This window comes from Mirounga leonina, unplaced genomic scaffold (assembly GCF_011800145.1).
Source record: "Mirounga leonina isolate KUSES-001 unplaced genomic scaffold, KU_Mleo_1.0 Mir_180, whole genome shotgun sequence".
In the NCBI taxonomy this organism is placed as follows: domain Eukaryota; kingdom Metazoa; phylum Chordata; class Mammalia; order Carnivora; family Phocidae; genus Mirounga; species Mirounga leonina.
The window spans coordinates 9,281,282-9,293,292 of NW_023270469.1; the positions used below are offsets into that span (position 1 = coordinate 9,281,282).

The 12,011-nt window shown below is 42.2% G+C and overlaps 1 protein-coding gene and 1 non-coding gene across 3 annotated transcripts in view; both read right to left on the minus strand.

Moving 5' to 3' along the window:
- The window catches only part of WWOX (WW domain containing oxidoreductase), a 980,179-nt gene that overhangs the window by 683,506 nt on the left and 284,662 nt on the right, over nt 1-12,011 (minus strand). For both annotated transcript variants that reach the window (XM_035025300.1, XM_035025299.1), the window contains exon 8: nt 10,937-11,201. In XM_035025300.1, the coding sequence (XP_034881191.1) occupies nt 10,937-11,201 (265 nt within the window). The remainder of the gene's footprint in view (nt 1-10,936; nt 11,202-12,011) is intronic.
- LOC118023898 lies at nt 5,545-5,651 on the minus strand. Its single transcript, XR_004682923.1, has one exon. It is a non-coding gene; the product is annotated as a U6 spliceosomal RNA (small nuclear RNA).

The following is a 12,011-nucleotide window of genomic DNA, read 5'->3' on the forward strand; positions in this document are numbered from 1 at the left end:
GGAAGTTGACATGCTCACCATTAGCATTAATATGGTTTGAAAAGGCACAAAATTGGACCAGGGCTCCAGCAATATGTTATAATTTCATTACCAAGCGGAAGATAGAATGGTAGTTCCTCAAGGGTTCTCCTTGGGATTCGGAGTGGAAAGGGCACTGCTAACGTGCCAGGGCATAGCTTCACGTGTTTTACAATCAAATAATAGACAACATCCCCAACAAAAGCTTCTTGTGTAGTCTTAGACATCAGTAAGACCTCAGGAAAAGCTCTTACTTCTCCCCATTTCAAAGAGAAAAAGAAGATCCGAGGTCCAGAGATGTAGTGTGATGTGACCATGATTACAGATGTCACTACAAGGAAGGGTGGAGCCCAGGAGCCCGGTGTCTCCAGCATCAAAGCCCAGGCACAGCCTCTGTGCTAACATCAGGAGACACTCTTCTTCCACAAAACAGATGAACTCGCTCTTCTCGGTTCCTACCCACCCTGTACCGTTGGTGGTGGATGGTGGGAAACAGAGGCACAGACACATGAAAGGTACTTAGAACAGGTGAGTTCTGATAAATGTGAGCTGTGGTTTTTGTTGTTACTGGGCTTTGTCCTCTAGGCTCGCAAACATACGCTCATTCGGGGAAAATTCAAATTGAGTCTCCCACACTGTATCGAATACATTTCAGATCTTAACATTACAGACTAACATGGAGGCATAGCGATGGAAGACATGGCAAAGGTTAGCTTAATTTTTTTTTCATTTTTCATTTTATTTTTTTATTTTTTTATTTGGCTTTGGATGAAAGAGGCCTCCACTATAGACTTAAATATGAATCCGACAGACCCTTGAGCCTGGCAGTGAGACAAAATGGCACTGGAAGATGCGGTATGCAAGCTTAACGTGGAGAGGAAAGCAAACTGCAACAGAGAAAAGACCCTTCCAGGTCCAGGATAAAGGAATTTGGTATGTTCCCCAACGTTTCATGCATAGAAAGACGCCAGCTCAGTCCTAATGGTTTTAACAGAGAGAACAAAAGAAGAAATCTATATTATTTTCAGGACTGGAACAAAAGAAGAAATCTATATTATTTTCAGGACTGGATACATTCCAGAAGCTAATTCTTCTGAAATATGTTGTATTTTTTTTTCTTTTAAACATCTTCTTAATGCCTTCTTTATAGGAAATGCGCTCAGAGTTAACACTGAGATTTTGGCCACGCTAATTTCATTACATGGTCTTCTACGGTTATAGAGTCCTAACAAAGAGACAAACGACACATCGCATACACAAAAGCCAACAAGAGATTGTTATGCTCTAAGAAGGAAAACCAGACTTACTGCATTCACCTGCCCAGGAATATTAAAATATCAAAAGAAAATTTAAGTTCCCTGATTTTACAGTTGTTTTTGTTTTTTTTTTTTTCTTCTAAAGAGTGAGAATACTAAGAAAACATTATGCAGGTCTCAGTAGTTGATATACAGTATTTTTTTTGGATCTGGCGAATATACTTTTTATAACTTTTCTGTGCAAGGAGGGACCCTCTAGCTCAGATTACTTGGACACTCTTACTGTTTATTCTTCCCCTTTTTGAGCAGTCAGAAGAGATTTCTCTCAGTACTTCAAATAAATAAGATATCCAGCTGAACAAACACCATATATTCCTGTGGATTACTTTGGCTTCTTAAAGAATATTTCACTTTCTTTTTTCAAAATGTAAATGATTAAAGAGACCCCATCACATGAAACTCAAAGATGAAATGTTTCCAAGTGGTGCAGATTCTATACAAGGTGGTATGTGGAGAAACAAAAGCCTCAGCTCAGTAAAAAACCTTGATATTTCACAGGGGAAATTAGAATATTACTAAACAAGATACTTTACTTATACATTTTTAAAGGAGAGGTTTTAGAACATGAACACATTCAGAATCACTGTGTTCAACGTTCAAAATCAATCTCTACAATATTTTCTGAAAACTGCAAAATAGAAGTGTTTGTTTTCCCTTTACATTCCTACTTAAAAAACAAAACAAAACAAAACAAAAAAACCCAAAACCAAAACAAGAAATCGTGCAGACTATACATAGTCTGGAATAATAATAATATTCTACGTGGGCTTTGAAATGATCGCTGAGCCTTATCTAGCTTTATGGCTTAAAAAAAAAGTCCAGGGTCTCTGGCCAATTTTTGAAACTTGAATCAAAACTCGGCAATACATGTTCCTTTAGAAAGAAAATTTGGGCCATCGATTAACATGGCCCCCTCCACTAAAGCAGCAAGAAAATAAATATTTGACTTTAGGAAACATAATCCACACGTTTCTTTATTCTTTTCATAAGCTTTCTTATTAAAGGTCTAAATCTTATCTCCCATCATGAGGCAGAAATGCATAAATATAGAAAAAACAAAATGGGTGCATCTGATACCTCTCTCAGCCCAGAAAGAGGGAAGAAGACAAGAACACAGAAAGAACGCAAACAGGAGAGCAGCAAGGCAAACATCAACGTGTCATGGATGCATGCTATGGCATGAGGCCAAGAAATATCAAAGCCTGTGAGTAAATCTGCCACCATATAAGCCTACCAAAAGGCACTGGAAAAACCCAACGAAACTGAACTTGTCAAGTGTCCCCTGCCTCCCAGTCTCTGTACCACTGTGAAATCCTCCCCCTGTGAATGTGGGTCACACCCAGTGACTTGCTTCTAACAAACGGAATGGGCAAAAGTAGCAAGATGTCATTTCTGTGGTTAGGCTGCAAAGGGCCATCACTTCATCTTGCTGGTAGACCATTTCCTCCCTGTCTTCCACACTCGGATAAAGCAAGTGCCATGTTAGGGAGGCCCATGTGGCAGCGGACTGAGAGAGAAGCCTCCAGCTAACGGCCAGAGAGGAACCCAAGTGTCCAATCTACTAGGCCACAGGGAGCTGAATCCTGCCAATAAGCACATGACCTTGGAAGGAGACCCTTCTCCAGCTGAGCCTTCAGATGCTTACAGCCCTGCTCACACTGTGAGTGCAGCCTGGGAGCTGAGCCAGAAGCAGAGGACCCAGTGAAGCCACGCCCAGGGTTCTAGACCTACAGAAACTAGAATGTAATTAGATGGGGTGTATATTTATAAAAGGGCATAGGCTGAAACAGGTGCTTGTGAGAAAAAAAAGAAATTCTATACGCTAGGTCAGATTACACCCTGATTCAAACCTCAGATCCCTTCATTCTGCTTCCCTCCACTATGGCAAGTCTAGACGGGTATGCATTTCTGATGGCCTCACCTCCGGCTCAAGACCATTAACCGAGATGCAGTTGGCTTTATTGCAAGTTTGGACCTTTGGGGTCTTCTGGGCCAGTCATTCCCAAGTGCAGGCCCGGCACTTTCAACAATAACACAACAGTGACACAGTCATGAGTTTTCCAGAAGTTGAATGTATTCCACAATTGGGTCCTGTTTATAGTTTTTGGCTTTAAAATACCCATTCCTTAAAAGTCAGTGATGATGGTAGACGGTAGTAGGTTTGTTTTTCATGGTTTCAGAATTAAAAGTATGAATCTACGTTAGAATCCCTTTCTTATTTCCTTTTGAATTACACTGCTCTCCAAAATCCATAACCCACAGGACCACTAATTTGGTCAACTGACTCATTTTACAGATAACAAAACTGAGGCCTAGAGAGGGTAAACGACTTGCTCAGAGACACACAATTGTTTGATTACAGCAAACCCTAAAATTAAATTGAGACAAGAGACAGAGGTGTAAACCCAGGAGCCTAGAGCCCGGCACCTAGTAGGTCTGCACATGATATGAAAACTTCCACTCATTTTCAATGTGCTGGTTTCTTAGAGTCACAAGAAGGGGTAAGGGTGGGTGTGGGTTTCAGTGTCTGAGCAATCCGGCACACCAGATTGTGGAGCTGTCGTTATTGCTGCTGAACACACACATTACGGTCTACCTCACAAGGAACGATCAGCGCGTCTGGTGAGCTATAGGAATGTCACTATCCGCAGAAGACACAGTGCAGCACCATCGTGCCGGGGCAACGCAAGCGCCCGGCATCTGTCTCCTCGTGCTGGCCTCCGATGCCCACGCTGCGCTCCAGCCAAAAACCACTGGAAAGCAGCATGAAATTGGAGAAAAGGAAACCGAGAGGGGAGGATCAAAGGCAGCACCACGGACTTAAAAGCAATAAAAGGGCTGGTGAGAGAGTGGGGACCAGACCGCGCGTTACCAAAACACTGGCAGGGGTGCAGGAGAAAGGAAGGGGAGGAAGATAAAAGTAGGGGAATTTCAAATCTTGGCTAAATGTTCATTGAATGATTTGTCGCACATATTAAGGCCAGAGAGTCACTTTTTCCCCTCTCGGGTGCTCATTCGGGAACAAAGGCCTAACCAGACTGAAAACGCTGAGAAACAAGGCAGAGAAATGCCATGAAGAGAGGCTGCAGCCTCACAGGGCCGAGAGTATTTCCCTTCCCTTTGTCTTTAACCAGAACGGCCCATCTCCCCCAAAGCTGAGGTGTGCCTTCAAACAGGCAGCTGGCTGGGGAGGGGGCGCCTGGCCGGCTCAGGCTACCCAGCATCCAACTCTCGATTTGGGCTCGGTCACGAGTGCGACGGAGCCTGTCCTGTCTTCCCTAAGCCTCTGGGTTCTCCCTCTACGCCTTCTCTCCATACACACCCTCCTGGCAGATCCTTCAGCAGCACCTGCCCGGGAGCTGGGGGGTGGGAGCTGGGTTCTGGTCCCTGCTCCCCCATGTACTAGCCGTGGGGAGCCAGCCAGGCCCCCGTCTCATCTGCTTCCTTATCTACACATTCTGAACCCCAGTGCCCTGCCCACCTCAGACAGACTAATGATAAGGGCTGCCTTAATGGCTGTCATTCATTGAGCACCTAATCGTCTTCCATTTATTCATTTACAAATATTTACTGAGCATTTACTTTATGGAGTAAAGGATACAGTAGTGTGAAGGCAAAAACAGCACTTTCAAGAGAGGGAGAGAAAAGCATTAAATACAAAACCACAAAAATTATTTTTTTCTAAACTGCATTTGTATTCAGTATCATGGAGGAGAAATTCTGGGGTTCCTTCCTTCGTTCATTCAGCAGTATTTATGGAGTGCTACTAGAGTACGATGAACGCCAGCTCTTAGGAGAGCATATAAAGGGGGGTCTTGACCAGATCTTGATCTGAGGCTTCCTTGGGGTGTGATGTTTGGAATGGGTTTTGAAGGGTGAGCAGAAAGTAACTAAAAGTGGAGGAAAAGGAGGGTTTTAGACTAAAGGACAGTATGCTTCAACATCCTGGAGAAGGAAGGAGAATGGGGCTGCAAGTGGCTTGAGGTGAAGCTGGTTACATAGAAGGGGACCAGACAAGACCAGGTGACTTCCACTCAATTCTAACTTGCTTTCACAGTGACCCCATAAAATAGCCTCCATCATTTGGTCTTCCATATCATTAATTCTCTCTTCTGCCTGATTTATCCTAGCAGTTAGAGCCTCCACTTTTTATTGCACCTCATTAATAGCCTTTTTGATTTCGACTTGGTTAGATTTTATTTCTCCAGAAAAGAATATGGAATGCTTTACGAATTTTCATGTCATCCTTGCACAGGGGCCATGCTAATCTTCTCTGTATCGTTCCAATTTTAGTATATGTGCTGCTGAAGCAAGCACATGACCCCCATAAAATAGACAGCATTTCCATTTGACAGATGAGGGAACTCTATATGCACACTTTTACTCAACAGAGCCTGCTCAAAAGCCATTATCCCACCTTTTTTTCTTGCCACCAGATCTCAACTCCCACCCTAGAGATACAAAATGCCAAAAAATGCACTTTCCCAGCCTCCCTTGCACCTAGGATATGGACAAGGGACTCAATCCCAGCCAGTGGGAGCTGAAGGAAAGTCTGCTACAGAGGACAGTTCTGAGACAGAATGTTCTCTTCCTTGATAAAGAAGGGAGATGTGCAAAGAGGGGGTCCCGTCCCTCCCATTCTAACTTCAGACCTCATCACAGAGGATGCAATGGTTGGAGCTACTGCAGCCATCTTATAAGCATGAGGGAAAAGCCAAGACAATCACAAAGGAGCTGCCTATGCAGTAGCCAAACATACCCCTGGAAGCCTCTGGATTTCTGCATATATGAGAAAAACAAACCACTATTATTCCAAACACTTTTAACTGGGTGTTAATAACCCACAGCCCAAAACATGAAAACTGACATAGAATATAAGCCTCACTGAGACTGAAGCATTTCAAAATTATATAATGAAAAGAGGTGGAAACATTGAGTTTTGAATACAGGCCTAATGATTCTAAATGCTTTGTTCTTTTTTACTCTACCATATCCCTTGGACTCTGAATTGAGCAAACACTGTTAATTTTAAAGCTCTGGACAGAATCAGAGGTGACTAATAAAACCAATGCCAATGATAATCCTGGAAAGTAAGAAGAATGTGTGAGGCCGCAGGGATGTGACCTCAGCCGAAAGAGCACAGCCTCTAGGTCCTTCTGTGGGGTTCTGCAGGAAAGGTCAAGTGACCACAGTGGGGTCTCAGGAGTCTAGTTTTCTGACATACCTGGACTGGCAAGAGCAAAGCAGCAAGAGAATTCAACCCTCACTCGGGAGTCCCAAAATATTTACATTAGTGAAGAATATGCTGAAATTTCTACAGTGAAAACTGTATCTCCTCCTCCCAACATAGAAAAAGGCCACTGCATTTTACTCCAGCGCACCAGTAAAGATTTGAACAGGGTTTTGTCCTTGATCGTATCTACAGCGTAGTCAGCTGCAGGTATTTAAAAAAGGGAATGGGGGGAAGTATTTTTCTAAAACACTAATTTAAAGAACAAATCAACATCTATTATCTCCTTCATTATGTTTTAAATTATACAACTATAAATCACCCTGCAGCGGGTTATTCAAGGGCAGAATTACTCAGCTTGGCTTTCGCGAAGGTTAGAAGAATGACATCTTGTGCTTTTTCTAGTTATAATTTATAACTTTGCAACAGAACCAGCATTGCCGGTCCATCCATTAGCGGGGTAGATGCACATCTGTTAAAACTCAGCACAATGACTGGCTTTACACGGCCACAGGAAACATAACTCAATCATTCCAGAAGTTCTACAAACTCATTTTTTAATGTAAAATGATTTGAAAACGCAGTTCCCTAAAACATCTGCTAAGCTCTTGCTACCCTAACACATGATATTCTTTCTACTGTTACCTGCCAACATAAATATTTGGTCGCACAAAACACCCTAAGAGGCCACGTGACAGTGTTCAGCTTCAAATTTACATACCGATCTGCAAAGGGCTGGCTTGGACCTAGGAACGCGAGCTCAGATGTTGTTTACCAGAAATGAAAGTTTATTGGGGGGGGACGGAGGGGAGCGGTAAGAAGGCTGAGGGTTAAGTTCATGAAGGTACTTTCAAACATTTTAAAAGGAAACCTAAGTGCCCAAGGAGAGATCTACAAGGCAGAGGTGCTGTGGTGATCTGAACAAGTGCACTCAGGAGGAGGCCCTGAAGGGTCTGCGATCTGGGCAAGTGCTTTGTGCTTTTTAACTACAAGAGGAGGGTAATGGTTCTAAAATTGCAGAGCCGTTGTGAGGAATCAGTGAAGACACACATGCCGAGGTATAAAGCATCACGATGTCTGGCCTAAAGTGCCAAGTCGCATCCTACCTGGAAGTATGGCAGGAATCTAAAGTCAACACACATGGCAACAATCACCAACAGCCAAAATTACCCTTGAACATCTTTCCTATCACTGGGTCTGGTTTTGTGAATTACATTACTTGGAGAAAAACCTATATATGAATACTTTATATACACTTACAATGTATATTCATACATACATACACAAAATACAACTTTAGAGTATTTTAACGGCATAAAAGAAAGCTAGAAAGACAGGAAAATACACATGATGGATGTGACTTCATTATCAGAAAGCTCCCGTCAAACTTTAGTTTCCTTTAAGATGTTTCAAAAGCAGTTAAAGAATCCTGTATATTTTTTAAACAATATTTAAAAACACTCTTATTCCCAGGGCATCCGGCTGGCTTAGTAGGTACGGAGTGTGACTCTTGATCTCTGGGTTGTGAGTTCAAGCCCCACACTGGGCGTAAAGCTTTCTTTAAAAAAAATCCTATTCCCATTTGTATTATTTTTATTTTTACAAAAATTGATGGGAAGGGAGACAAATGTTTCCCTCACAGACTCCTCATCCACCTGTCCTGACCTCCAGACCCCAAGGGGACAAGGTGCCAAAGACACAGATTTACCAGTAGGGGTCGCTGTGCTGAGATTAATCCCTATGAGTTTCTCATTAGTGATTATTATACTGCAGGCGGCCAAAATGGAAAAATTAATTAATTTCAAAGTGATAATGCATTTACAGCAACAATTAGAAATGTATAACTGTAAAAGGGCAACATTTAAAAGACAGATTACATTTAATAAAGTTGCACAAGAACATCCAATTGTAAAATTACTGATCTGCAACAATATTCCTTAAAGAGGCACTTAAAATAGCCTGACTCCATGAAGGGTGACCTAATTACTGTAACTAAAATCACCGTAGTCACAGCAAGTCACAGCAAATAAAACAGGGACACTGATATTAGAATACCGTTGTTTAATACTTCAGGGAGCCAGCTCGGGGGGAGAAGCAAAGGCAGAGCCTCCAAGCACAAGGCTGGGCTGTGCTTCTTGATTCCTTGACCTTGTGCAAGGGGATGTGCATTCCAGCTACGCTTGTGTCAAGGGAAACATTTCTGGTGTGCAACGCGGACAGAGCTATGAAGCATAGACAGCCAAGTGGTGATGAGGATACTGCATCCACGCTAAGCTTCCTCAGGAGCATTTAGGATCCCAACTTTCACATGGGGTGAGAATGGGATGCAACTCTATGGCTTATGTTCAAAAATAAACTGGTGTTAAAAAGGTGGGAGTGCACTCTGCGTCCACGAAACAAATGTCTTATCCTGACAGAAGCAGTGTCAAGCCACATAGAGAAGGATAAAACACCAGAGCGACTTTTCCAGTAAGCCCAGTCTGTCCCGCCAGTGACACAGACCCACCCCGCGGTTTACAGTCATGCTGATGCCTCTCCCACATGCGCGGAGTCCGAAACGTTTATGAACAAGAAGTGATTGGCTATGAGTTTGACAAGTGAGTTTCCATTCCGCCTCTTTATAAACCGAGTCATACAACTCTGATGGCTAAAAATACCCCCAAATACCCGAGTATATAAAGATACTATTAGAGAGAAATTTCCTAAAAATCTAAACCTATATACACATTTCATAGTCTTCATAATTTGTATGCTTATCTAAAAAAGTACATTTGTGGCAGATGAAAGATGCTGTTTTTCAGTTACCTGGGGACAAGAACACTGAAAGTTCATTCTACTATGGCTTCCTGGGGAACCAGAAATACACGCTCAAGACCAGGCTCTCTTCATCTGGACACCCTTCCTACTTTGCTGGTAACTTTCTCTTTGGGCCTCTGGAGACAGAGACAGAGGTCCACCCAAACACCACCACCAGACTCCCGGTTTACAGACTCCTTTAGTTCTGTGACCCTTGTACGCAACACAAACAATGACGTTTCGGAGAATAGTCCTCTCCAAAGGTAATGTCACAACAAAAATAACAACCGTCGTAACAGGAATACTGCACACCTACCACACGCAGACACCATGCTGGGCACGTTCTTTAACTGTGCTTTCCAATCTCGAAGCCATTAGGTACATGTAGCTATTTAAGTCTAAATTAAATATAAATCTAAATTAATTAAAGTAAAATCAAATTAAAAATTCAGTTTCTTACCTGTATTAGCCACTTTTCAAGGTCTCCATAGCCACATATGGCAGGTGGCCACCATGCTGGATAGTCAGATTAAAATCATGACAGAAATTCTATACCCATTATTATAAATGTCATAACCATTATGGTCAATCCCCACACCAACCCCTATTGCCATCTTAGTTGTGAGGAATCAGGCTACGACTGGTTAAGTGCCTTACCCACCACGGTAAGTGGGAATGGCCACTGGAGGAGACAAACTCTATTCAGAGGCCATGGGATCATGTCCCCAAGATAATGAGTTCACCTCGTGATACTCGTAAAGGCCAAAATGTGTCTGGGCCTTTCTGAGGATTAGATGTTAAGTTAGTTAACTAGAACAGTACTAGTATGCACTAATTCTGGGTGTTTTTAAAGGCCTCTGGTTTAGAAAAACACCATTACCAAATACACTGTGTAAAATGTGCATTGTTCATTTAAAAGACTTTCTATTAAAACGTTTTCATGGAAGAAGTCTCTAGATATGGTTGTTATACAACCATCAAAAATGTAAAAACTTTCTATTTACCTTTGTGAAAATTTCCAAATCTAACCACAGAAATGTATTTCATCCAAAAGGACTCACCTTTGGGGAGGTAAAGAATAAAATGCACTTCCAACCAATGAAAGCTTCTCCAGGTGAAGTTTACACTTATTAAAGAAGAATTTAGAACATCAAACACAGATTCTCAGTGAAAACAAAGGAATCACTTCTGCTGATAATTCAGTGGTCACAAATCGATGTTTTTGACCTACTGACCCAAAACACCATTATCAAATACTATGCTTTCTGCATAATAGCAATAAAACAATTGCATCAAAATAAAGAGAACCATTTCCATCAAGACCTCTAGCCATCCTTAACACAACACCTGAAAACCATATCTACTATCCAGCCCTCCAAGAGGCCTTTAGAGAAACAGATGCAAAATAAGTCAATTGATGTGCGATCGAGAGCCCTTTCTGATGGCTCTGATGGGCCTGAGGATGTGACTGTCAAGACCAGACTTAACACTACAAGAGGCGAGAAGCTGAAGAAAACGCGTGTGTCCATAAAGAGCGCACTTAAGGTGTCTGCGGCAATAGAAGCCGTTCACTTACCATGGACTTGGTGAAAGGCCGGGCCAAGGTAAACAGCAGCGTATACACCCACCAGTTGCGATGAATGGAGGAGTACATCATGTTTCCAGGATGCACGGCGTTGGACGTGACCCCACGCGGGGACAGGCGGCGATGGAGCTCATTGGAGAAGAGAATGTTGCAGAGCTTGGACCGGTTGTAAGCCAGCATGGCCCAATAGTCATTTTTAGATGGAGAAAGGCGGCTGAAGTCCAGTTTTCCCGAGGAATCATTAATATCTGTGAATCTAAAAAAAAAAAAAGAAAAGAAGAAAGAAATATGACATGAAGCAGCCAATCTCTGACTTCTGATACTAGCTTTTTTTTTTTTTTTGTAGAAATCTGAGGAAACCAGAGACAACTGAGAACACAATTGTGCAAATGTACAAACAGTGTCCCTTAAAAACTAACAATAGTGATTTAACATGATAGACCAACTGGGTCCAAAGACAGAGTAAATAAAGGCCCAAACTCAGAAATGGGGCAATCATAACACGCTGAACTCCCACCCCCCCCCCCCCCCCCCCCGCCCCCCCAACACGGATTTTTCAAAACCTTCAACAGGAAGTTCAAGGATAATTAAATTAAATTGGAAAAGCATCTTAAATAAAGGGCTGCTGCTTTTGGAAGCAGAAAGATACCACATTCCTAACCTCTGACAGGACTTTCCTGGGTTGTTCTAGCCAACGCATGAGTCCTGTATATTTTCATTCGAGCATCCAAGTAAATATAGATGAGTCTTGCTACCCCCAAGACTCTTTTCCAGATTAAAAATTCATGATTATAAAGGGGTTATAACCTTGGTGAGGTGCCATCAATAGTCTTATACGTTTAAAAGATAAATGTAAACAAAGCCAAAATGAGTTCTGGCAAAGTCTACTGTTTTTAAGTACAACCATGGCATGGATACACACAAATCAAAGTAAGTAGTTGGTGTTTTATAACTGGGTCTGACGGATTCATTAAACACCAGCTGTATGGTTCTTTCCTTTTTTTCCTCTTTCTTTCTCTTTCTCTCTCCATCCTCTCTTCCTCTCTCTCTCTCTCTTTTAAGTAAC